The following is a 26,474-nucleotide window of genomic DNA, read 5'->3' on the forward strand; positions in this document are numbered from 1 at the left end:
AAACAAGATGTAGTCAGCCGTAGCTATAAAAAGTTGACAGCATTTGAAAAGACGACATTGCTACTGTAGCTTAACCTGTTCTAACCTATGTATGTATATGATATACATATCTACTGCTAAATATGGTTCATTATCCATCCATAGATATATAATTGAATATATATAATTGAGTATGCTACTACAAATCTAAACACTACCCCTGTTTAATATATTATAAACCCTATTTAGTAGCTTTATTTTTTGTATATATAAAACTATGCTATGTTTTTATTTTTCTCCAAGTCAAGTGAGCATCAAAGAATATTTTATATTCTTTTAGTTTTTACTTTTAGTTTTCCTTAGCTAATTCCCTGCAGGCTCTCTGTACAGATCTGTCCTACTGCTTGCATTTTGAAGTAGACTTGCTTGTATCAGCTGCTCTTAGAAAGTATAAATTGATTGTGTATGCATCATCCAGACAGGAAGCCTCTCTCCCCTTCCCTCTCCCCGTTGTGTAGCCTGCTGCGGAGAGTCATTTTCTCCAGCCTCTCCCTCTCATCACTGCTGCACTATCTCCGTGCCTTAGTCTGACCTTCCACAGGAACCATGCAAGCTTTTGTTTCCAGGTACGTTTCAAAAAGTCTGAGTCATTCTGTTTTATTCCTGGGTTATTATGTAAACAATTTCACTTTCAGACTTTTAAAAGGCCTAAAGGTCTTTGAACTTGTCATCAAGTTCATTATCTTAATGTAGTAATTACACTCTTTACTGGTACTGATGGGCTTTTCTTGTAAATAAGAATTGTTGGCTTAAGGCTGCACATTCTTAATTAGTTCTAAATATGAAGCTTAAGGGAAGCAGTTTTCCATACTATCAGCAGTATCTCCTCCAAAATCTGAGATATAATTTTTTGTCTTTCAAATAATATCTTTGACTTCTCTCTTCTTTTGCTTTGTCATTGTTGATGTCAGCCACGGAACCTGTGTACAGTTACTCTATCCATCCAAAAGCTTTTGTTCACTTTACAATACAATCTGCTGCTGAACAGCTTTGTGAAATCTCTGTCTGTATTTGTGGTGACTCTGGAACTGAACGATCAATAACTATAAAAGTGAAGCAGAGGAGTGGCTAAATGCTCAGTGGGTAAAACACAACTGCAGATTGTGCTTTTTCAGCTCTTTTCTAGTGTCTGTGAAGTCAGTGGTGCATAATGTGCTTATCTCTGAAGAGCTGCTTGTCAATGCTGAGCTCCCAGTTTATGTAGAATTTACAAAAATAACAGTAGACATATTTCTAAATGAAGAAATAAATATGACTTATTTTTTTCAGCACAAGGATGCATTTTAATAGCTACTGTGCCAAAAAAATATACTTTCGCCTTGATCTTTTTCACATTTTGTCCACCTTAAACCTCAATGATAGACCAAGACTTTGTATTCATCCCACTTGTACAAGTTTTGCTACTATTAGTACTGTCTTATGGGATTTGTCTCTTCCAGATTTGCACATCAAGAGACTGAAAATGTTGCTCAGTCTTGTTTGCCAAATATTTCCAGCTTAGTCAGATTGGATGGAGAACATTTGTGAACAGCAATTTTCAAGTCTTATAAAAAATTTGCAGTTAGAGTTACATTTGGATTTTGACTGGAAATTTCTAACTTGTGACTACGCATTGGTCTGAACCATTCCATTGCAACTCTGGTTGTGTGTTTTAGTGTCATTGTCCGTTTTTGTGCAGGAAAACCTGCACACAAAAAAACTTCTTTTTTTTTTGCTCCATCCATATTTCAATCAACTCTTGCCTTTATATATGTACCTGCTGAAGAAAAGTTTCCCCACAGCATGATGTTAATACCACCATGTTTCCTGGGCATAGTTGCGGTCAGCAGTGTTTTCACCATATACAGCATTTTACATGTAGACCAGAAAGTGACATTTTGATCTCTTCTGATCAGATTTGCAGTGTGCTCTTCCAAGCTTCTAATAAGCTGCAGATGGCAAGTACTTGCGGTTTTCTTTCAACTATAGCGTTCATCTTTTGGGGGATGCAGTCGTTTCTAAGACTGCAAAACTGGCAATGCTGCAAGTACAAGCAAAGATAATTTGGTTTCTATTCCTATTTGATTTGGTTTCCAATATTTGTTTTGAAATTTGTATGGCAGGATTAAGATATAGAAATGGTGTGTATGTGTTTTTGCAGATATTTCTGGTGTTTTAATGCTTAAATGTGGTGTCAGATATGAGACAAATTCTGTAATGTGCATAACACTAAGCAATTTTTTTATTTAAAAAAAAAACATGTGTACAAAGCTTTAAAAGAGGTGCATTACATGGATGAGAAATGTAATAATTTCACATTGAAAAGCCTTTGCTGGCATATTTCAACTGGAGTTATAGTTATCTTGCTTTTTAATTACATATGTTGGGGTTACTTTCAGAAATGCATTCTAAACCTGTTGTCTCTTCTACAGTTGTACTTTCTCTTCAACATCTATCTACTTGTTTTTATCAGGTTGTATCTGGCTCCTGTGAAGGATGATGAAGCAGAATCTCAGAGGAAAGCAAAGTCCCGCCATGCCAGGCAAACTCGCAGGTCAACACAGGTATAAACTAAGTGCTTCACAAGCTCTGGCTTTAATAGATTGTGTTTGACTGCTGACAGACACGAAGCTGTGTGGATATCCCGCAGGGTGTGACTCTCACAGACCTGAAAGAGGCTCAGATGAGCTACAGCCTGTCTCATCAAGACAGAGAGAAAGAGGAAGAAAGCACTCAAGGAAACAGGCTGTGTCTGAGAAGAGGCTTTGCAGATGACACAGGAGATCAGACTGGCCTGACTGAGTCCAAAGAAACGTCTGAGTTTACTCTGAAGTGGACCCAAACAGACAAGGTAACCAGAAATCACAACTACTGAGCTTTTTTGCTGCAGTAGTTTATTTGTATATTTTATGATATTTGGAGTTTCTTAATATATTTTATATTACTTTCTTACTTATTTAGGAGGGGAACATTGAGAACAGGTTAGAGACTGTTGCAGAATCTCCAAACCTGTCAAATCTGTCTGCATCTGGATACCATGGTTTCCCTCAAAGCAATTGCTTCTTCAGAGGTAGGATTGAAATGATTTTGTTTAACTTTGCTGTTCTTTCGTGATACATGGGGTCACAAATATTTATGGAAAATGAAATGATATGATTATATTACCAATATTAGGGACCAGTTGAAAAGAGTAAATCAACATTTGTAATGATTTCTTTAAACCTCATTAATATCTTGTGATAAAATGGTAACCTGTCCAGTCATGTATGTCTGAAATCCTTCACTGTATTTGATATAATGGAAAAAGGATGGAAGAGCTGTTGCCTTGCAGCAAGAAGGTCCTGGGTTCGATTCCTGGCCGAGGTCTTTCTGCATGGAGTTTGCATGTTCTCCCTGTGGGTTTTCTCCGGGTACTCCGGCTTCCTCCCACAGTCCAAAAACATGACTGTTAGGTAAATTTGTCTCTCTAAATTATCCCTCGGTGTGAGTGTGTGTGTGCATGGTTGTGTGTCCTGTCTGTTTCTGTGTTGCCCTGCGACAGACTGGTGACCTGTCCAGGGTGACCCCGCCTCTCGCCCGGAACGTTAGCTGGAGATAGGCACCAGTACCCCTCCCAACCCCACTAGGGACAAGGGTGTACAGAAAATGGATGGATGGAAAAAGGATGGAGAGATAATTTAAAGTCAAATCACAACAGTCATATACATTTTTGCTGAAAACAACATTTTATATATATTTATAACTAATTTTAGATTGTGTTTTATTCAGTCTTTTAGATATTGAAATCTAGATTTTTGACATTGTGATTTAATTAAATTAAAGGAATTCATCTACTTAATGTTCATGTTCCTTTCAACTTTATGTTTAATATTTTTATCTGTAATGAATTTATGGAGGAATTCCATCTCTCTGATTCTCCTTTTTCAATGGTTCAAATCTAAGGCAAGGCAAGGCAAGCTTATCTGCATAGCACATTTCAACAACAACGCAATTCAAAGTTGTTTACATGATGGAAACATGTAAATAAATTAGCTAACCATAACTACCTTGGATGTCTGGTTTTGGTTTGCTTTAGTAGAACTGTTCTCCAGGTGACTAAAATAATTGAGACAGTTGTTCTGTCTCAATTTCTCTCCTGGATTGGAACAACTGGAAAATTCAAGGTTTTACATTCAAAACTAAATCAATGTATTTCAGTGATGGGAGTTAAAATGCATTTATATAGTGCTCTTCTAGTCTTACTGGACACTTGCAGTGCTTTTTATCCACTGCTCACATACAAAGACACGCAAGGTTGCAGATTGGTAGACAATGTGAAGTTTAGTGTATTCCCTAAGGGGACTTTGACATGCAGTTAGGGGAAGCTGAGAATGAACTTACCAGCTACCAATTGCCAGGCGATTTCTCTTCCATGTTCTTCCACAGACGCCTCAATAAAAATAGAATTGTCTTAGTTTGTAGTCTGTCTGTGCTCTAAATAACTTCCTCAGCTTCAGCTGCTGGTGTTTCATCAGCAAGCTGCATTGCCCATGTTTTAGAATTATGAAATCATGGTCTATTTTTGTGGCTCAATAAATTTTGCAGTTCATCTAATTTGCATTTGATTATGAGCCTGTTTGTGTACAGTACTTTTATTTCCACATTTTCTGAAACAAGTTTAACTGAGTTACCTGACTGTTCATAGAATGCTCTTCATGCTTTCTTGTTAAGATGCATTTTCTAGGAGTTTAATCTTGTCTATTGTTGCCAGGTAATGAATGTTCTGTGTTGTGCTTTTGGTTTTCAAAATAGACTTTGATAATGATGGGGCTAATTTGATTAGCTGTGAGCAGGAAAGGGAATTTTCTACAGTGGAGCTGCCTTTGATATACAAGGACATGAGATTCTAATATGCTTCTAAACTGTCCCTCCAATTTACATGTGAAACATTGTGGTCACTAAGATCTGTATAATGCAGCAGTATATGAGTAGGAACCTACCTATTGTCGTGGTGGTGAAGAATGAGGTTAGCCAAAAGGCTAACTTCTTGATTTACTGGACTGTCTACACTCTGCCCCTCTGACCCCCACCTATGGCCATGAGATATGGATCATGAATGAAAGCACAAGATCTTGGATACAAAACATCGAAATGAGCCTCATTGTTTGGCCAACTGTTCTTGGAATCCTGAATGATGAATCTCAGCGATAAGACAATGTACTTCATCATCGGGGGCAAAGACATGAACTACTTCTCCTTACCAAAAAGTGGTTTCCTGTGTTGAGTGGGGCATCAGATAAGAATGCTTCCCAGGTGGATTTATTTTGAAGATTCTTCAAGTATGACTTCTAGGAGAGCGGAATATCTGGGTTTCCTTCCTAGCCTTGTTACCACAGTGACGCAATGTTGAATTAGGATGGATGCATTTTTACCTTAAGCTCACATTCTTGTTAAATTGTGACTTCCATGTCTCACAGATACTTAAAATAGCAAATTTTAACTGCCTAAATAGGCATGCCCTACATGTTGATGTTACTACACGTCCACAGCGTGCAAGACAAACAAGGAAATTTACAAGATGCATCCTGATGTCATTTTTGTTTTAGGGTATTCTCGAGTCATTAACTAATTCTGTTTGTGCAAAAACAGAATTAGTTAATTCTGTTTTATTTCATAAAATGGACCAAAGAACTCCAGCAGCTCAATATTGTTGAATGAAACGCTGTGAATACATTTTTATGTGCAGTTGGTGAAACAACGTGGAGAGATGAAAACCAGAATCCAGTTGAAGACGCAGCACAGCTCACATTTTCTACGGAGCTCCAGCAAAGATACCTCTGCTGTGATGCCGAGGCCACAGAGGTGTGTGAAAATCCTTCATCAGATTTCACTTGTATTCCATCCTGCAACCAGGAGAAAGATGAGTTGAGTGTTGTTTTACCACTAGATGGAGCCAAGTACATTTGTTTTTCTTGATAATTGTTCCAGAATTTTTAGCAGCCATTTAATATATTTGTTCTGTCTATATGCAAAAGTACTTCAAGACTTAAAGATTGCCATTGCATAAATTATCAAAATATTGCAACATATAATATTTCTAATAATCTCTAGAGGATATGTTTTATTTTTCACAGACACACAAAATCTATTCTGAAAAAAATCACATTTTATTACCATCATTCTTCGAACGTTCTGTTTAATCCTCCTTCAAAGCTACAATTTTCTTAGATCTGTGATGCAACATTTTCGTAATTTTAGATAACATGTTTTGTAAGATTTATCTAACTAGAAAAGCTGGTTATTATCTTGTTGGCAGACATAGCAGGAGAACCAGCCTCCCACTCCCTCTAAGTCACTTTGCTTCTTCACATCACATGGCCGAGGTATCTCAGCATTCCATACCTTATTGGGCAAAACTGAGATGCTCTCTGCTTGGTCTTAGCTTTGGATTCAGAAGGATATACTTTATTTCAATCTTTCACTTTTTGACTGATATTGTTTTCTCTCCACCTGCCTACTTTACTTGAGACAACCTTCACTGAATTCACTCTCTTACGTCCTCAGCAATGTTCAGTTCATTTAAGTAAAAAAAAAAAAAGAGCTATGTGTTTTGATATTTTACATATTGGCTTTTTTTTTTTTTAGTCTTTTTTTTTGTTTAGTCCTTGTATGCATACATCATGAATGTGAAGTGTATTTTGTTTGAGCTGAGTCCAGCTCCGAACTTCAGCTGTCCCTGCTTCTGGAATCTGAAACAGAGATCTATTGGTAACATGAGAGCATTACCAAGTGAACTATATCTGTCTGTGATAATCATCCAGAGCGGTGAGGTTCCGTGACAGGCTGCCTATTACCGGAGCCAACCGCTACATGACTCTTTGATGATATGAACAGATTTTCCACTGATTTAACGACTCTGAAAAAGTCAAGTACAGAGCAGGGCAGCTAGGAGATTTCTGCTGCTCGATAGTGATGCCCAGAGCCAGCAATAATATGCCTATTGCTGCTTCTTGCAGTGCAGTAGCATTTACAACTGGAGGCAGGACAGAAATTTGATCTTGCTGGTAGTGGTACAACCTTCACTATGACATTTGCTCCAGTGCTCAGTTTATTTTTGGTAATCACTAAGTTACAAACGTTGTGTAATGTGAAGGTAATACGCTAAAGCTGTGTTTCAGACAAGGGACAATTCAATATAATTTCAATACAAGATTCTAGCACAGGTTCCAGTGAAGTTCAATGCCTCACAGTCAATTTAAATAATGCAGTATATTCTTGATTAATGTTGTTGACTAAATATTCTATATTTTATGGAATGTTCTATATTTTATAGAATATGTTAAGAAATATTAAATATTATATTTTATAAAGTATTAAATAGTTTACTGCACATACTATAGGTGCCCGAACATTTTAAAGGGGCCTTTGATAAAACAAAACTTTTTGTCGCATTTTTGTTGTTTGTTATAAAATAAGAGCAGCTACATATTTAAATGACTAAAGACAAAGTTCATCATCTCTAAATTAGCTTGATGTACATTTTTATCTCTCACCAACATGTGCTGTTGAAAAATATTAAATGGACTTAACCTATGTAGGCTGTTTCTATTCATCTGGCTATTGAGCCACTGTTTTCCCCTGACTATTTTCTTTACGTTTTGTATAACTTCTTTTTTTTCAGGTTATTATTGCGCAGTAAAAAAGACTGATGAAGATTTTGCTACTTTTTGCTATTTTATTTTCTAAAACTCAAACTTGGAATTTTAAATCACCTGTAAAATGACACTGTATCATATCGGATCAATGAAAAGTTAAATTAGTTATATCTCTTAACATTCATTTTAAAGATACATAAAGGTGAATTAACTCATTTTTAATTCACCCTCTAGAGGAACGCACTGCTAGTGCAACATCCGGAAGCTGAAAGTCAAATTACATGTTCTTTGTTAAATTACAAACTTGCATGAATCTATTGTCTCTCAATTCTCTTCTATGTTCATTCTATTTTTTTTGTTCTTAGCTTGTGTTTTTGTTCAGATGGTTTCTTTCATGTCAGAATTCTTGTCTAATTCCCCTGAGCAAAGATGAGAGACTTTAGGAAGAGCAAGGTGCTGTGAACCTCTCTATAAAAGGAGGAGTGATATGGATTCAACAAAAATAGGGGAAGAGTGAGAAAGCATTGCAGACTTTTTATTTTATGAAGCATTCAGTTGGCTTTCTTGCAAAGAATTTGGCGCAAAGATAGCTACCTGCCTCTTTTTTATTCTTTACAGACACTTTTTGCTAATTAAAGTGTAGAGGAGCATTCTTTCCAACTAACCTGGACTGCCAGAGTTAATGAATTATGCCTGTTAGGATGACTAATTGTTTTTCCTTGGCCTAGAAAACTGTTGTGCTTGCACATGAGAATCCAAAGAAATTGTGGATAGAGACTACCTAATACCATGGTTCTCATCTTATCTAGTGGTTACAGAGGTATTAATAGCATTAGTGATGCTCAGAAGAAATCTTGACATCAACCAATTGCAAGGTAAATGCACTGCTGTTTGCAACAGATGACTTGTTTAAGCACCTGAATCACAATTTTAAAGAGAAGTTAATCAAAATACACAGCTATTTAGAGATCTCCCAGTGTAAACTAAAACCAAATAGTAGTGGCTACTTGTTTGTTTGAAACAAATGAAACTGAATTAGTCCAAATTTTAGTGTAGTACAGGTTTAATGTTTCTGTCAGAAAACGTTGGATTGGAAACGGTAGTTTTTACTATGATGCTTTTAGTCTTTATGCTGAGTTAGACTATAAACAAGCTCCTGACTGAAGGTCTATTAAATCATGAGAACGCCACATGTTGCCCCTCACAAGACTGCAAATTATGTGCAAAACATGGACAGAAACTGTATTTGTACAGCACCAGTCATAGGAGAATTCAAACGTTTTACAGGAAAATATAGGAACAGAGGTGAAGATAGTGACATTAACATGTCCCTAGAGCTAAATGAGAGCATCTGGCATGAATAAAAGTGGGCAAAGACTGAAACCTTGAGGAACCACAAATGTGACTGATTGGATTTTTAATTGAAAAAATGATACAGAGTAGTCTGCTAAATTATGTATCTAATCTAGAAGGGTATCAAATAGTTTTGTCCACTTTTTCCGGTATATCAGATTAAAAAACTAAGAGAGAAGCACTAAAGATACTGCTTTTTTAATGAAAGATAAGTAATTTGTTTAATACTCTGCTTTTTCAATAATCCTTGAGAAAACCTCAGGTTAGAAATGGTCCCATAATTACTTATTATTTATGCATTGACGTTATCGTTCCCAAGATGGAACAGTGTTTATGTTTCATTGAAGCTGAATTTAAAACTGAATTGTGAAAATAAAGTCAGCACTGGGGTTTTTCTTTACAGTTTTCAGCCTCAGATTAGGCATATTTTATGAGGAGGAGACATGTCATGAGTGCTTTGTGTTAACATCATGGTGCATGTGGACTACCAACAACCACTCTCCATCCATGTGTGCAGAGCAGGCATCTACTCAGCACCTCCAGGCTGCTGATGGCTCCTCAGGTAGTGGTAGCCCTTTCTAGAGGAACACAAGCTGTTCCCTCCTGCGTCTGGCCTTGTGCTCCACCTACCCTCTTATCCCCATTCACATCAGTGGACAATTTTTAGCCCCCACTGCTGAGTTTGTCAGCAGCAGCCAGAACCTCTCTGGCCGACTGCCACAGAGAGCTGCCAAAGCTGAAAAGAGCAGGGAGAAACAGGGGGCTGGGGTTAGACGAGGGGGTGGCCAAACAGAGAGAGAGAAGGAAGAAGAGAAAGAAAAAGCACGAGAGGGAGGGAGATGGGTATAACTTTGGGAAACCCAGGAAGAGGCAGCACTGCACAGTTGTTTACTTTAAGCTTCTTTTTTTTGGCGAATTTTCTAAAAGTCTTCAACAAGAAGACAAGAAAGCATTTTTGTGCTTGATGTCCTGAGTAAATAGTTATTTTCCTTTTTTTTCCATCTGGAGAGATTACTTGTTTGATTAATCCGATCACCAGTAAAAAAAAATAAAAACCCAAAAATCAGAAAATTTGTCCAAACGTAGCTGTCATTGAGGCTTGTATCGGAGCTTTAAACTGGACTGGAACCCCACGTGTAGCCACATTCCAACACCTGTTGCAAAGGATTTCCCTGGAGCGGTGTCATGGACTCCTGTTGCTCTGTTGCCTGAGGGAATCTGCATGTCTGTTATCTACTGACCGGTCTTCAGTGAGTGTTAAAGTTGAAGTGTACCTGCCTGTTAAGGGTAGAAGCGGAAGATGTCATCCTATTACCCTCGCACCAAAGACCTGACCCGCACCAGGAAGTCAGTGACAGATTCACCGCCGTCTTCTCCATCCTATACAGACAAAAACTACAGAGTAAGCTTCTCTTCCTAAGAAGTTCTTTATTTAAAACATATTAGATTAAATCTGGTTTCTTTTCTGTTTTTTTTTAATTTTCATCTGAATTATTTTTGCTCTTGAAAATATCAAGATATCTACAACAATCTACTGTAAATGTATTTGTTAACAATTTAACTTCAGTGCATTATCAGCAGTTTTATCTATTATTTCTCTCTCATACTCTAAGTACTAACACACTAAGCCAATCGTGCACTTTAAATTTCACCTGTCACTAAAAATGAACTGGATTAGTGTTACATTGGCGTGATTCAGCACTTAACATGACATGTCATAATCAGCTACTTTTCACAGCTTACGTACTAAACCTGTGAAAGAGAGGCAAAAGTTTTATTCTGAAGCGGTCTGATCCTGTTTTCTGGAAAAGGCTGTAGGACTGAAACATTCCTTCTGTAATTTCCTGTTGCTTTTTGTTTTTTTGTTTGTTTTAAGTGGCCTATTCTCCTGGGCGTAGTTTGACTGTTGTGTTTATGTCAGCTGGAGTCTGTGTGACACAGACATTTCAAGAAAATAGGAAGGAGGGAAAAGGAACACAATGTGATTCTGTCTATCTAGAAATGTATACAGGAACATCATGCAACGCTGCAGACGTTCTTGTTGTTGCACAGTTGCCAAAAGTACATGTTGTGACTCCCTAGAGGATTCTGCTCTCTTTTATGGAAGTGTCATTCCTTCTCTGCTTTGCCCCTGGTAAAACGCAGACACTGGTTTTCCATGATGTCAGCCTTGTCTAAAATGGCAGAATTTTTTGCTGGAAGGGAAAGCGCAGAGGGAAAGTGATAAATGGATGATTAGAGCGCTTGCTGTACAGTGCTAAGATTTTTGATAGGTTTTGTAAAATTTGATGCATTATAGCTAGGGATCAACATGAACACAAACAAACAAGTGTTAGCAGTGCTGCCTGCTGCTGACCATTTGGCAGACATCCACAAACAACAACAACAATAATATCTTAATCAAATACTTGAAGCATGTATAAAAATGAGTTTGAGCTTATCCTTAATTTTAAGAAATCCACTAAATCTGAATGGAAGATAAGATGTTTATCGCTATATAAAAAAACTACTCAATTTAAAATGACTTTTAGACATAATCCTTGACAGACCTTGCTGGGGATAAAGTGAGGGCATATGCTACAGTATAAGACGCATAGAAAGATGATGCTGGAGTATTATTTGTAGAAGTGCTTATTTTTCTATGCAAATGAACTACAACGCAAATGAGCAGTAGTGTGACAGGGAGTATCACCTATGTAACTATGAAGGTTTTTCTTTTAAATTGCATAAAACTGTAAAAAAAAAAAATAGATATCAGATAAATAAAAAAAAATTGTTTCGAAATAATTTGAAAAGATGAAATGTAAATCTAGTTTTGAGTGTGGTCTAAGCTGTTCTTTAGTTCTGAACTTTCTTGACTGAACCTGTCTCTAAATAATGCCCAATTGGTTATAGCAGTTGTTTGCAATTGTTTTATAATAAATGGCAACCTAGTAAAAGCTAAAGTTTCAAAGTACCACCACACTTAAAGACATTTTTAGCATTTTGCAATAAAATTTTGAATCCTGTGTTTTATTTCTACATGTTATAAATGAAGAGGGAAATCACTGTTCTTATTCATTGATTTTCTTCGTTGAATAATTAAGCTTAATGCATTGCACTGAGAGAACACAATTTTTAACTCCAAGTTGAAAACCCTTGTAAGGTATTCTCTTGAAATCTAAATTCTAGTTGGAAAAATAAGCTGCTTGGTGAGTCATATTCACTTTTCAATTTTAAGGAATCAGTCATTCCTAGAAGTTAGTTTAGGCAATAAGTTTGGGGAAATTGATAAGTGATTTAACCAATTTACAGATCATTTAATTTGAAATATAGTAGTATACCCTCAGGAACGAAGCCCCCAGGGTTTTTTATGAAGGGTTATGAAGTTTGGCTCATAACCCTACATGAAGATTTTGTGATGATTTATTCTCACTACGAGGGATCCAGTCACCCCTGTTGATTAATGTATGAATGCCAAGTCCGATCGAGCAGTCTTCCTGTTCTAAAACAGATGAGAGAGGAAAGGAAAGTAGAATTTTGTTCTCAGTTTCTTCCTTGGCTCTTTTTCATCTGAGGCCTTTTAAGTCTGCCTTTTCCTGGATAACTGTGCAAAAGCACATGACCACATAAGGACAGGCAGCGGCTGCTAGGCTTAGTTATGTAAACACTTGCTGCAGAACAGCTCCTGTGACTCCTTATGAAGGATCTTCATGCTTCAGCAAATGTGAAAACTGGGATAACAGGTACTTTGAGATAGACTGGAGCCATATTTCTTTAGCAAAGTAACCATCTGAAACATGAGTTAAACATCTCTGACTGACGTGTAGAATAGTTGTTAAAAGACATATCTAAACACAACTATTAGTCAAATAATTTTATAATAGTTTTTTTTTGCTAGTATTGTGATGTCTAACACACAGAGGCCAAATTAAAGCCAGCTGTATGCAGGCATTTTCTAAAGTATTTGTGCACTTTTTCTTTACAATACAACCACATAGTTAACTGTATATTACTGGATTTTAGGTGATATAGGAACAAAAACCTGGGAAGTGAAAGGAAAATGACACATAACACAAATAAAACTCTAATATTTATGGCATGGAAATATATAGATATTTACCCAACCCCATCTACTCTAATATTCCTAAATAAAATCCAGGGCAACAACACCTCTAATAGTTTTGCATTCAGTAAAAATGGTTTTAATGGAAATGGCCAAAACAAAATCAGAATTAAAACAAAGTCATTAAAGCTCCCTTTCACATGCATTATGAGACAATAAAAAATGTGTAAAAGTGTGCTTTGGTCAGAGATCAAAATTGAAATTTATAGTCTATATCCAAACTGTGAAACCAACACTAACTATGAACTTCACCTGCATTGGCAACGTCATTCTTTGGGGATGGTTTTGTTCAGTAAGGACTGTAAAGATGGTCAGACTACACCCAAGTAGAAGCAAAGTTGTGCGTTGGAATGTTCAAGTCAAAGATCTGATCTAAATCTAATTCACAACCTGGGGTAGGACATCACATTGCTGCTCACAAACTCTCCTTCCTATCTAACTGAGCTCGAGCTATTTTGCAAAAGTGAGGAAAAAACAAAAATCTCAACTCTGTGCTGCTACACGTAGATTGTTGACATAAAACTCTATAAGAAAACATTGAATTCAAAGTTAAAGAGTCCTGAGTTTTTGCCAGGTGCTGTACATATCTGCCACTTTACACAGATTCCCCCCATGCTCAAGCAAATACAAAATGTGGTCACAACAATGAACTTGGCAGCCATGACAGGACTCCTGACAGCACAAACCTTCCAGGCCAGTTTGATATCTGCCAGTTGTTTGGGGTCAGTCAGCGGCCTGTCATACTTCACTCCTGATGTCATGATGTCATCTGTGTGCCGCTGTCACTGTGGAGGCAGCAGTTACCTAATTTAGAAAGCTCAACCAGGCTCAGGCGGCATGACATGTGTGAAACATTTTAAAGAAGTTTTGGGATTATATGTCCCTTCTGCACATTTCCTCCTGGTAACATGGGCTTCTGAGGATGGAGTTATAATTCGACTCTCAAACCTCCTTATTGTCCTCCTTTTCTCTCAAATGGAAAATATTTCTCTGCTGAGCCTTTGTTTAGCCCTATCAAACAAACAAATCTGGATCCACTTCAGAAATGTTTACACTGTGTTGTTCTCATGATGCGATTCTGACTGATCAAACTGGCATGTCTTTTTTTTCTTTTCCAGCATGAAAGACTGTCGAGGTAAGGAAAAAAAAACTTTTATTTTTGTTCTTTTAATAACATACAGCTCCATTGTGTACTGAGATGGAGCTGTGTTGACTTCAGATACGATTCCACTGGAGAAAGTGCCACAGACAAACCTATGGGGCGCACCAGTTCTTACACGAGGAGAGAGACGAGGCTGGCGGCTCTGAATAAACAAGAGCAAGACTCCGCTGCCAAAGACTATAAGAAGGTAGTAAGTAACCCACGCCTCGGATACAAACACACTTCTTCCCTTCCACTGACTCAAAGCTGGTGCTTTGAACACAGCCTGACCGCCCACACCTTATATCAATGCCTTCATTTTTACATCCCTGTGAAATCTAATTGGGCCTAAAAGGAATATTAAGAACAAGCACGTAATTATTGTGAATTTTCTAAAATATATTGCACATGTAAGGTACACAGAATATGACATATGTGTTTAATGGGGTCATAAATTGGCCTGGACCTCAAACTGACAGTACTTTTAAGGGACAGTATATTACAGATGTGTTTTTGTATTTTGTCATGCTACAGCAATAAACTTTGAATGACAAGTAATGTAATTTTTGCCTCCCTATTTGAATGGCAGAGATATTCACTCTGAGCAATTTCATCTGGATTTCACTCAATGACTAATTTTCATTTCCTTACTTCCTTCTGTCCTGTACATTTTATGCTCAACTTTGTTAAAACTGAGTGTTGGGGAACTATTGAGTAGTAATCCAGTAGTTCTTGTTTCATTGATTTAATTTCTTAATCACGCTTCAAAATGTGAAAGACAAAGCAAACATGCCAGTGCAAGCAAGTCAGACCTATGTTGCTTTTCATAGAAAGTGCTCATAGAAATTGATATATTACAATGTCCACTTGTATAAACAAGGTTAGAACAATTTTTAAATAGTTAGAAAACTCTGTAACTGTAATGAACAAGGGTGGACAAGAACCCCAGTTTATATTGCCACTATGCATATGGAGGGGGTTGGTAAGGGAAGTAAATATACTTGTAAACTTCATTGTTTGAAAACTGCAGCATTTTTTTCTGCTTGAGATTTGAAAATGTCGATTTTTTTCTAATCTGTCTTTTGTTATGTTTATTCCCTCCTCTTTTTGGCTGTTCAGCTGAATTTGTGTTTTTAACACAAAAGTGATTCAAAGTTTAATAACATGTAATCTGATTCTTTTTGTTTTAGATGTACACAGAAGCTTTGCAAGAAAATGAAAGGCTCAAGTCCAGACTTCAGGACAGCAAACAAGAGTTGGTGAAGATTCGCTCCCAACTGGAGAAAGTTGCTCAGGTACCAATTTTTCAATGTTTTAAAGAATTTGAGAAGACACGTCAGGAAATGGAAACAAAATTTAAATGGAAAATGGAAATGGAAAAAAAATGGTCCCATCACATACTTCCCAATAATGCCAAAGTCATGACTGTTAGACTAACTGGTCACTCTCTTCATGGTTATCTGTCCTGTGGTGAACTGGCAACATGTCCAGGGTCTGTCATGCTTCTCACTCAATGACTTCTAGAAATAGGCATCCTGCAGCTCTGCAAGGACACGCCAGTATAGACAATACCGATGGATGGAACTTTCTTACCACTCTGATTGATTAAGCCAAAATTCTTTAGGGATCTTTCACTTGTAACATCTGCTTTCCTAACCTACAGAGGCAGGACAGAATGACAGAGCGATCCACCGTTCTTGAAACGGAGAAAACGGTAAGTAACTCATGCTATTTAAATTCATTACGGTATATCACTAAATGAGTGAACATCCTGATATTTTTATGGTTTCCCCTCCTTCAACATCCCTGTATTTCATTTCTTTATGACATCCAGGAAAAACAAGCACTTGACAAAAGAGTCACAGACATGGAGGAGGAAATAAAGGTTAGTCCTTGCATCAGTAAATGTTGTGCACCAACCCTGGGATTATATGGCAATCATTTTGTCTCAGACACATGCTGTGCTTCATTTGTCTTATTGATGTTTTCTCCAAAAGCCTTAACTAACAGTCCTTGACAGTACACAGCTCAAGCAAAGCTGCTTCCACTGCTGCTAAAGACTGCTTGTAAATAGTTTTCCCAGAGCGTAGGGCACATATAGCCCTCTGTAGATTCTGTGGTCAGCCAGGTGGGTTAGTAGTCAAGGGGAGGAGAAGGTTAATGCTCCAGGCTCATTAGCCACACTGTTATGCTGGGCTACTTTCTGTCTTGTGTTGCAGCTCCCCTGCTCCAATTCTCCCACTGTTGGGGTGAACATTGTGACCTAGTTCCATCCGAATACCAAAATCCGTCCAACAGCAAAAGACCTTCTTTTGTGAGACATTCCAGAGTGTATTCTGCCTGACACAGAAACACAGGCAACGGCAGCAGGCAACTGTCAAGCCTGAGTGTACACAGACAAAGGATTTGAATTTGTACTTAAAATCAAATACATATGTTATTAAACTTTGAATCACTTTTCTATTAAGCTACACATATTTAAAGGCTTGGCTTAGATTTGAGAAAAATCAAATTTGAGCAAAGAATGGTAGAAATGTAGCAAAGAGCAGTCTGAGATGGAAGCACCTGATGTTTTACCCAAGTGTCATCCTGGTTCCCCTCAGCAGACACCCCCACTGCGCTTCCGCTGTGGGTACCAGCCCTGAGAAGGGCCTTTCTCAGGGAGGGGGTATGGTGAGTGCTCGCCCTGATGTTGATGAGTGATCAAAACCCACCCGTCACCTCACATATTCTGCTTTTGCCAAGCATTGGGGCATGCACACACACTTGGACGAGTTGTCTTACTTACTGTATAAGAACTTCACTGTTTGAGAGTCACAACATTTGCTCTGAAGCACCTCAGTCAGCCACTCTAGTCTGTCACAGCTATTTATTCACACCGAGCGAGCTGCAAGTCTTCCAACACAAGGGGGAACTGTTTGCCTAAAAAGTAGCACCTCCAACTTGTTCATAGAGGTGCAACTTAACAAATCAGAATATCACTTTAAGCATGTATTTCTGTACATTTTGATGATTATGGCAGGAGTGTTAAAGAAGCCTGGGTTGCTTTAATAGTGAATTCCAACTCATCTGCATTTTTGGCTCTGGTGTCTCTCATCCTTCTCTTGGTGCTTTTTAGCTTTTCTATGATGTTAAAGTCAGGCGAGTTTGCTGGCCAGTCAACTACAGTTTTATAATGGTCATTTAACCAGGTGTTGGTGCTTTTGGCAGTGTGGATAGAAGTAGACCCTGCGTTTTGACTTGATAGAACCCAGTAGACCTGCAACAGCGCATAACATAGCTCCCTGAATGATCATTGGCTGTGGATACTATACACTGAGCCTGAAGCAGCTTGGATTCATTTCCTTTCTTCCCTCAGACCCTGGGACCATGATTTCCAAATAAAAAGCAGAATTTATTTCCATCTGAATAGAGGTTAACTACTGAGGTGTCTGGTTCAAAAGAGATTTAAATAAAGAGATGTAACAGCTATAACCCAAAGCCTTTGCTCTGGTACCATTACGACCACAGCTTGGATAAAATACTCCATAGACAGCCAGATTCTTTCACAATAATGATTTGTTGCTGAACCTCTTGGACAGCCTGCTTGGATGACTGTAATCAGAAGTCTTACCCATGACTGTGAAGATCATAAAAGCAAATTTTTGTAGTATAAAAGATTTTTATTTGGTTTTATGTTACACTTTTATTACTAATCTGAAAAATTGTGTTTTTGGTTTTCATTAACTGTAAGCCATAATTATTGAAATAAACAGAAATAAATGTGAAATAAAAGTTTTAGCTTCTGTATAGGCAAATTGACTACCAGCTTTAATGGCTTTAATATTCTTACTGATATTATGTGGGTACAGCTTAAAACATAAATAAAACAACATTCATTAGCATTAGTTGCCAGTCAGTGTCCAAATTCCTGAGGCTGCTATGCTCCTTGCCAATACTGACCAACTCATTTCTATCTTCTTTATTTTTTCTTTTTTTTAGAATAGGGTTACACTATTGGTCGTTCTAAGCTCTAAAAGTGAGAGAGTTTCAACTCGGATTATTCCTACTTTACAAAACAAAAATTTTGCTGTGTCTTGAACCTCTTGCAGAAAACCTAAATCATTTTTGACATAATAATCTGTGGAACCTGAGAGTCTTGTTCTTGCTTACTCAGTATCAAAGGTCTGAATTTTAACAGAATGAATAAGGGATGCTGGTCATTATATATTCTCACCTCACTCTGACTTTTTCCTCCTGTTTTGCCAAGGACTTGGAAAGCTGGCCAAAAGCTGAAATGGTTTGTTCTAATGCCAGGAGAACATTATATGCTTGAGCTGTTAAGCTCTAAAACCAGACTGTTTTGAATTAGGTTTATGAGTCTGTTTGGTGTTAATTGAAGTAGTTGGGGCTTTAATGTAAACATATAAAAAATGTCTTTTATATTCACAACGTATGTGTTTCTGGGTGGCCTAGGATTTTTTTTTTTTTGTAACTTGTCTGGGGATCACATGATGAAATCGATATCAATTTGTCAGAGTGAGTGTTGTGGATTTCCATTGACTCCATCTGTCTCACTTGCGTGGTTTGCCCACGGGCGTAGTGTCAAACCGTAGACATTTCTTTCAAACCACAGTGAGGTTAACCTCAAGAAACCAGGCCAACAATAAAGAGGGAGATGATTCATTACACTGCTGATTGGTTTTATTCACTGAACACTCTTGGACAAAGGCCTACAGAGTGTGTTTTCTGAATTTCACTGAGCAATGATTTAAGGTCAGTTTTAAACAGTACATAATTTCTCTTGCATGTTTTCGCTTTTCTATACTTTTTTCAAATGATCCCTCGTGTGTAAATATTTGTTCTTGTCAGTTTTTTTAAGTAAGTTCTGCAGCTGAGCTGGCCTCATTTCCTCTGTGTATGCATGCTTGTATGAGTGGACATGGACCCTGTCACTGTCCGTGTTTCTTTCTGCCTTTTGCTTCCCGCCTTTCTCTGCCTGCTCCTCTCTATATCTCTCTTCCCATGTATGCAGGCTTTCCCTGCCCTGGCCCAGATCCAGGCTTTGCGGAGAGTCAACGAGTGTCTCCTGGCTGAGAACAGAGCCATGCTGCGCGTCCTCACCCGCCTCTCTGAAACGGCCTCCATGCCGGAGACAGAGGACCTCTGATCCTTGGGATCGTCTGGCCTAATTTCCTCCCTGCTGTCCCCTTCCTGCACCGTTTAACTTTTACACTTCTCTTTCCTTCTGGAGCTGTCACAGCTTCCACCCCTCCTGTTCTGCTGTCCTCCCCTCAGGCAGGTCCCGTTCCCTTTGGATGATTGCTGTTTTGCATGCTTCCTTTTTCACCCAGTCTTCTTTATAGTATTAAAAGGGCAACTTTCTGCCACATTTGTTATTAACATGAGTGTATTTACATTCATACAAATTTAAAACGACTAAAACAAAAATTTCCTCCCTGTTGCTTGTGTACAGGGAGCAATACGACTGGTCTGGATACGGACCAGTTGTTTACAAATACAAGCTTGAAGAGCATTTGTTGATGTTTGCGGGATATGTACGATTGGGAGTCCGATCAATACAAGCACTGCAATGTATTTGGCTTTCCTTAATTTTGCACATCACAATAGTGGACATAATTTTTTTTGTAAATTACAACTTAGGTTAAAAGGCTGTAATTTATAGGAACGCTTCATATCACACACTCATTTATTATCATTAAGTCATCAGTGGGTTGCTGGATTGATAATGATAATGATAGCCTTTAAACACTGATACACTTATTTGAAGCTGTAATCTTCTCCTCAGGACACGTCTGCTTGAAAAGAAGGAACAACCCATGAGCGCCCTTAGGCAAAGATAGACTTAACATATAAGAACTAGGTTCAAGCTGTAGCATTTTTGTGCCCAGAGCTTAGATGCTGAACAAGAAAGTTCACAAAAGGGTCTATCTAACAAAAAAGACAGATGGTGCATACATTTACAAAATGTATAAGGTCAAAAACCTGACCTTATATGAAAATATAATTGCCCCCTTGGTTGATCATAAAAAAACCTGTTAATAGCCACATATTTAGGAAAGGTGAGTTTTGCTTCACTGTGTACATCTAGGAAGTTGATGCCAGACCTGTATAATCAATAAATGATTTAACTAGAAGCTGTCAAATAACATGTCTTTGACCCTCCAGTAAACCACAGTGAAAACCAAAAGAAGTAGAGAAACATGGAGCAGTGTTGAACTGTCACAGGAGGGATTTGTTGTTCTAAGACAGAACTAGTGACTCATTCAGCAAGTCCCTAAAAAACCCTGAACAACATCTAAAGCACCGCAGGCCTCACTTACCTCATTTGAGGTCAGTGTTCATGAGTCGACAATAACAAAGAGACTGAACAAAAGAAGTACCTCCATGGGAGAGTTCCAGGCCCAAAACCACTGTGTTTACCCAAAAATAACACTAAGGCTCACCTCCCATTTGCCAAAAATCAGTGTGCCGAACGTTTCTAAAAGTAGAATATTTCCCCAAAGGTCCTGGGGCAAGTCTTGTCTGGTAGTGTGTATTGTGCATATTAGACAAAAGTATTAACAGAAACATAGCGATGGTATCAGATAGCTTTCTTATGGAACAATAAATCCTTCTCCCCACCAAATAAATTACTTTCTGACTGAAATTAAATTATCATTTAAAAATTAAATTTTGTATTCATTCAAGGTTTAAGTATTTAAGAATTAAAAAAAACCTGAATCCAGCTTTAAGGGGGCAAATACTTTTCCATGGCACTCCACAGGTGTGTTCAGTGGTAGTGTTGCCCTCGGGGTGGACAGATCCACTCATTATATATATTTATAAATACATGTGTATATGCACATATATACAGTACATGTATGTATATATGTAGAATATCTTTATTTTGGGGGTTTTGCATTTATGTCTTAATTGGAAATGACTTAACATGTATTTGTATGAATTGAAAGTGATTCTCTGGGGTGGACAGAGGGGTAGCCAGCCTCCCCCGACCCCTCGCTGTTTTCAGATATGTGTCGTGTTGCATGATGAAAGGATTGTTATTTGTGTTCTGCAAGGGGAATATATTTTGAAGAGTAGATGTTTTTAGTCAAAGTCCTTCATCAGACTAAGATTTAGAAACTTGACCTTTTCTCACTTTTGTTAACGAGTATTTCATACCCCATCTCTCTGCATACTGTTCTCACAATTCTCACTGCATGATCAACTAAGCATGCTGTCATTACCTATTCTCAAATTTTGGTGAAACCTTTGGCTTGTTAATAATTGTTAATACTGCTAGAGCGTTTCGTATTGCATTTGAAACAGTGGCGAATTGGCCATTGCAATAGTTGATGCTTTATATCACAAACGTCTTCAGTAGCTACTAATATTAGCTTCCAAATATGCACAAGGTAAATGGGGCATTTTCTAATTTTGTGTCTTTCCTTTTCCTTTCTGCAGGTCTTAACCGAACTCAAGTCAGACAACCAGAGGCTAAAGGATGAGAACGGAGCTCTCATTCGAGTAATCAGCAAACTGTCAAAGTGAAAAGATGTCTGAACCTTTTGTTCTCATGCTCCAACCTTGATTCAGCAGTTTAATTATTCACAAGGTTCCATGTTTTACCTCCTCTATGAGTTATTGATAGGCCATCTTTGAAGCTCTTATAGGCATAGATCTTGAGCAGTCACTTCAGTTTTCTCACCTTGTAATTATTTTCTTATATTACATAGTATATACTGTATTATTTATAGTATATAGTACTTTTCACATCCACAAACAAGAGAACATGTGTACTAGTATTTGGACTGCAGTGTCTCTGAAAACATAGAAATACCTTTGAAGTTTTCCCATCCTGTGTGATATCACACTGATGTTTCATTTTTGTTTATATTCTTTGCAGCACATGGTTTTAATAATGCTTAAATAGTCTATAAGATTTGATCATTTTACTGGAACATACCAATGGACTTGAGAATACATTCTTTCTATTTTCTCCCCGATTGTGTGGTTTTTTTCTCAAAAATAAGAGTGATGCCTGAAAGATGAAACTTTGTGGTTAGGTTCTGGTTGATATTTTTGATGCATCATCCAGATGAAGGACAGTTCAGTGGCCTACAAATGTTTAATTTACATTTATATCTTCGTCAAAAAAAAAAAAATCTTACGAGTCACAAAAATATTTTGTTTTCACCAGAATACACAAACACCCCTGAATCAGTTATGCTTATTACAATCCATATAAAATATTGAAAAACTAAAGACTAAGGAGGTATTTCTGTAAATAAAGAAGAAAGACTGATTTAAATGTATTTATTAATAAAAATATATATATATTATTTGTACTCTGTGTTCACATTTTATGCTTTGAAGGAGCACATTTTTGTTTGGATTGGGCTGCAGAGGACGGGGTTGATGTGATGGCTGTCCTTGTTTGAAATAATAAAAAATGAATTTTAAAACCATGACATTCAAAAACCAAAATCAAACTCATTGCCCAATAAAATCTTTCTGAATTGCCAAAGCAACTGTTTAATTTTTTAATCTGAAGCTTTTTTTATTTTTTATCAGAATTGTCACATCTTTAACTGTAAGTTACCAGATTGTCTATAGCAGGGGTTTCAAGTTTGCAATAGAAATTCACAACATTTATACTAAATTGGACTGCTCTGTAACCGACCTTCACAGGAAATAAAAACCTTGCAAAGCTATTTGCTTGTGTAATATCTCTGAAGGCCATATTGACTGAAGTTGTTTTTTTAAAAGTTTACGCACACACACACCTGTTTGTGTTATCGACTTCCATTCATTTTAGTAGCTGCATTTATGCATAACACAGACAATTTTTCTAACCCTTACCATTACTAGTGTTAGGAAACTTATCCTCCTGTTCATTTACTCATGAGTTTATTTTACAAGTTATGTTTTCATATTATTCTTTTCATATTATTCTTTTATATTATTACTCTCATATTATTCTTCTTTTTATATTGACTTAACTTCTCTTTCTTTTGTAGTATGTTATTAACTTTGTTTAGGATGTTTGCTTAGAAGCTAAAAACGTTAAACATTCATGTGTTATTAGTTCCATATGTAACTGATTAGTTGTGGTCAGCCACATGCCCTTATAAGGGCATGTCCATGAGAGGTTCCAGAATGTAAAGACGGTTGGTCAATTCTCTGTGTGACTGTGTGAAGAGAAGCCCAACCTCCTTTTTCTATACAATAAAGAGAAATGCAAAGAAAGAACTGGTAGAATTGAGTCCGGACAGTGTTTGACAGCGATTCGTCGCGTCTGTTCTCAATTCTCCTATTCTGCAGAAAAGAAATCAAAAGAAACCTAATCTCTGTCTCTGGCTGGTTCTTTGCAGGTTGTGACAAAATAAACCTATCATTTTTGGGGGCTCGTCCGGGATTCCCAACATACCCGCCGCTGACAGACGGAGGAAAGACGCGCTGAAAACTGCCGGCAGTCAGGTTCTTTAACCTGAAAGTCCCGGGGGGTAAATTCCCCGCTGGGCCAGTGTCTTAGGTCAACCTCTTTCAGCCAACGGCGGATTGACGGGACTCAGACCCGAGACAGAGCAGGAATCAGCCAAGTAAGTAAATAATGTGGTATCCGGGTGGTTTTCAGTCCCCCGTTTGATGTAAAATAAATAAGGGAAAGTATTAAACACACACGAAGGGAAAGAAACCTGTGAAACCTTTAAAAAAACAGTGGGAAAGCAAGTGGTGGGCCTTGTTGGGGATGTGTAGCAAGAATCCTCCACTCAAATCATTTATTGAGTTGAGTCGAAGCGAGGATTACCACGACAAGAATTTAACCACCACCCCACTTCCAACCCCCGTTCTGTAGCGTCCACCCTAGGTGTCATAAAGAACGGGACGAAAACACTGTAAAAAATGGGTTCTTCACATGGGAAGGTGAAAAGTCTTAAAGGGGATGAAAAGTTTATGTGTGAGATGGAGCCAGGTAACTTAAAATACCTCGCTAAATGGAAAAAAAAGTACGGAGTAAATGGTGTATTGAAAGTGGAACAATGGAAGGACGTGGTGTGTAAATTAGAAACAAGTGTTAGTTCAAAAACTGGTACCAGACAACAGAAAAAATTAAAGGAACTTGTAGTTGCACGTAAGTGGTTAACCCAGGCACAAAATAGACATAATGCGCGTGCTAAAAATAAATTAGGCCGAAAAACCGAAGCTTTGTTTGTTAGACCAGAAGATAATGAAACTCAACCTCGAGCTCAAGTATGTGCACAAAAAACCCCACCCCCAGCCTTTGACCCAAAGGAGGACGCTCCAGAGGCATTAAGGGGGGTTTCAACAGGCCAGCCTGAAAAACTAGGAAAAAAAGAGGAAACTTTGGGTCCCTCTCAATCTACTCGTAGTAAAACAACCCCAATAACTGCTAAAATCCATGTACAAATGGAAAATCCTCCTCCATATAATTCTTCTAAAACTCCGGGTTCTTCTAGCTCATATCAAAAGTTGTACCCTTCACTGTCTGAGCCATCAGAAGAGTTATATCCGATGGTTCAGGTTGCAAATCCTAATCCGGGAGAGGAAAATAAACAACCTACAATACTAGTTTTCCGTCCGTGGTCTCTTGAAGAAGCCAGAAAAGCTGTAGAAGGTGTAACTTCTCCAAAAGAAGATCTTGATAAATGGATCATGGATATGGAAGGGATTTATAATTCTTATGGATTAAATGGATATGAATTTGGCCAAGCCTTGCAATCTTCTTTAGGGAAAGATTGGGCAAAAGTCCGGGGCACTTATACTGGATACTCAATCCGTTCTCCAGGAACTGCTTTACCATACCAAACGACTATGGGAGGTGAATTGCAACGTCAGTGGGATGAAGTTCAACAAAGAGCTAAGGAGGTTTTTGCTAGGCATGCAGATTATTCCCACCTTGGTTCAATTAAACAAAAATCAGGGGAAGATGTCGATGATTTTAAAATCCGTTTTGAAAACGAATATAAATTTCACAGCGGCATTATGTTCAGTGATCACAACGGCTCTCCTTACCAACAACAGTTAAAAAATATGTTAATGTCCGGGTTTCTCCCACACATTGCTAAATGGATTAGAAAACATCTGGTAGCATTTAACACCTCCACCGTTCATGAGTTAATGGAGTATGCACGGCATGCAGAGAAACATGCAAAAACAAAGGGAGATGCACAAATCTTCTGGGCAGATTCCACCTCTGACCCAGAGGAAGTGTTTTCATTTCAAAGCACCCGACCCCCTCAAGGAAATAGAGGTGGTTTTCAAGGAAATAGAGGTGGCCCTCGGTCTAGGGGGTTGTCTCAGTTAAGAAATAGAATACCACAAATAGAGGAGGGGTGTTGGATTTGTGGGTCACTAGATCACTGGTCAAAAGAATGTCCTAATCAGAGACAGGCGCCACACCAAAGGGGGAGGAGGAGAGGTCGCAGGGGCAATTCACGACCTTATCAGGCGTGACTAGATGAATCAACTGTTAAAAACGAAGTTCAGACTCACGTTGTTAATGTGTATGGGACAATGGAACTATTAAATGCATTAAAAGAAAAGCCGTATATTGTTCTGACTGTCCATGGTCAGCCTGTGACTTTCTTATGTGACTCTGGAGCTTGTAAAACTTGCGTTAAAGACAGTGTAGGACTCAAATCCTCCAATACTCCTATATTTGTAAAATCAGCAAATGGTCAAACTTCACAGGAGTGGATGTCACGCTGTATTGACATCTGTGATCCTCAGACAGGAAAAAGGCTGCACGCCCCTGTTGTAATTTCACCTAGCTGCCCAATTAATCTCTTAGGGCGCGATTTGATGGGAAAATTAGGCATTGCAATTTTCCCTACAAAGGGAGGAATGAAAGCTGTAAGAGTTGAAAACGTTATGGCCACAGTAACTGAAAAACCAATGTATTATGCTCTGCAGCTGCCATTTCTTAAACAGATAAGTGAAAAAAGTGAACTCTTAATCAAAGCAAAAGAGTCTCTGTCTGTCCCTGTTGATGAAACACCGTTAGCAGAACTAGAAGTTATCATGAATGTGTGTTTAACAACAGATGACAGATATGCAAAAAAATTCTTAAAGCAGGAACCAATGTTGGTGACTACTCAGTATTTATATACTGACGGAAACTCATTTGCAGCAGCTTCTGTGCTTCTGCCCACACAACAGCTATCTCTTTATTGCCTACCAGGGGTCCCACATCTGTCTTTGTTTAAAGCTGATGACA

General features: G+C 38.0%; 1 protein-coding gene across 5 annotated transcripts; it reads left to right on the forward strand.

Annotated features, from left to right (window-relative positions):
* The first annotated feature begins 507 nt into the window (after nt 1–507).
* On the forward strand, nt 508–23,014 carry ppp1r12b (protein phosphatase 1, regulatory subunit 12B). 5 transcript variants are annotated; one of them, XM_032579147.1, is made up of 12 exons: nt 508–605; nt 2,492–2,582; nt 2,669–2,869; nt 2,980–3,088; nt 5,744–5,859; nt 14,229–14,245; nt 14,330–14,459; nt 15,442–15,546; nt 15,915–15,965; nt 16,086–16,136; nt 16,858–16,924; nt 21,698–23,014. In XM_032579147.1, exons 1-11 carry the CDS (start codon nt 586–588, stop codon nt 16,894–16,896), a joined length of 930 nt encoding a protein of 309 aa, XP_032435038.1. In that variant the 5' UTR covers nt 508–585; the 3' UTR covers nt 16,897–16,924; nt 21,698–23,014. The 5 variants fall into 5 exon arrangements, with proteins under 5 accessions (XP_032435038.1, XP_032434799.1, XP_032434956.1 ...); XM_032579065.1 differs by having other exon boundaries at nt 510–605; nt 16,855–16,924; XM_032578908.1 differs by lacking the exons at nt 16,858–16,924; nt 21,698–23,014 and adding an exon at nt 19,266–19,528 and having other exon boundaries at nt 509–605.
* The last annotated feature ends 3,460 nt before the right edge of the window (nt 23,015–26,474 follow it).

This window comes from Xiphophorus hellerii, chromosome 1 (genome assembly GCF_003331165.1).
Source record: "Xiphophorus hellerii strain 12219 chromosome 1, Xiphophorus_hellerii-4.1, whole genome shotgun sequence".
Taxonomy (NCBI): Eukaryota; Metazoa; Chordata; class Actinopteri; order Cyprinodontiformes; family Poeciliidae; genus Xiphophorus; species Xiphophorus hellerii.

Coding starts and splice junctions, on each gene's coding strand:
- ppp1r12b (XM_032578908.1), top strand. CDS start 586: ATGCAAGCTTTTGTTTCCAG. Junction 606..2,491: donor ATGCAAGCTTTTGTTTCCAG/GTACGTTTCAAA, acceptor TGTTTTTATCAG/GTTGTATCTGGCTCCTGTGA. Junction 14,460..15,441: donor CTGCCAAAGACTATAAGAAG/GTAGTAAGTAAC, acceptor TTTTTGTTTTAG/ATGTACACAGAAGCTTTGCA.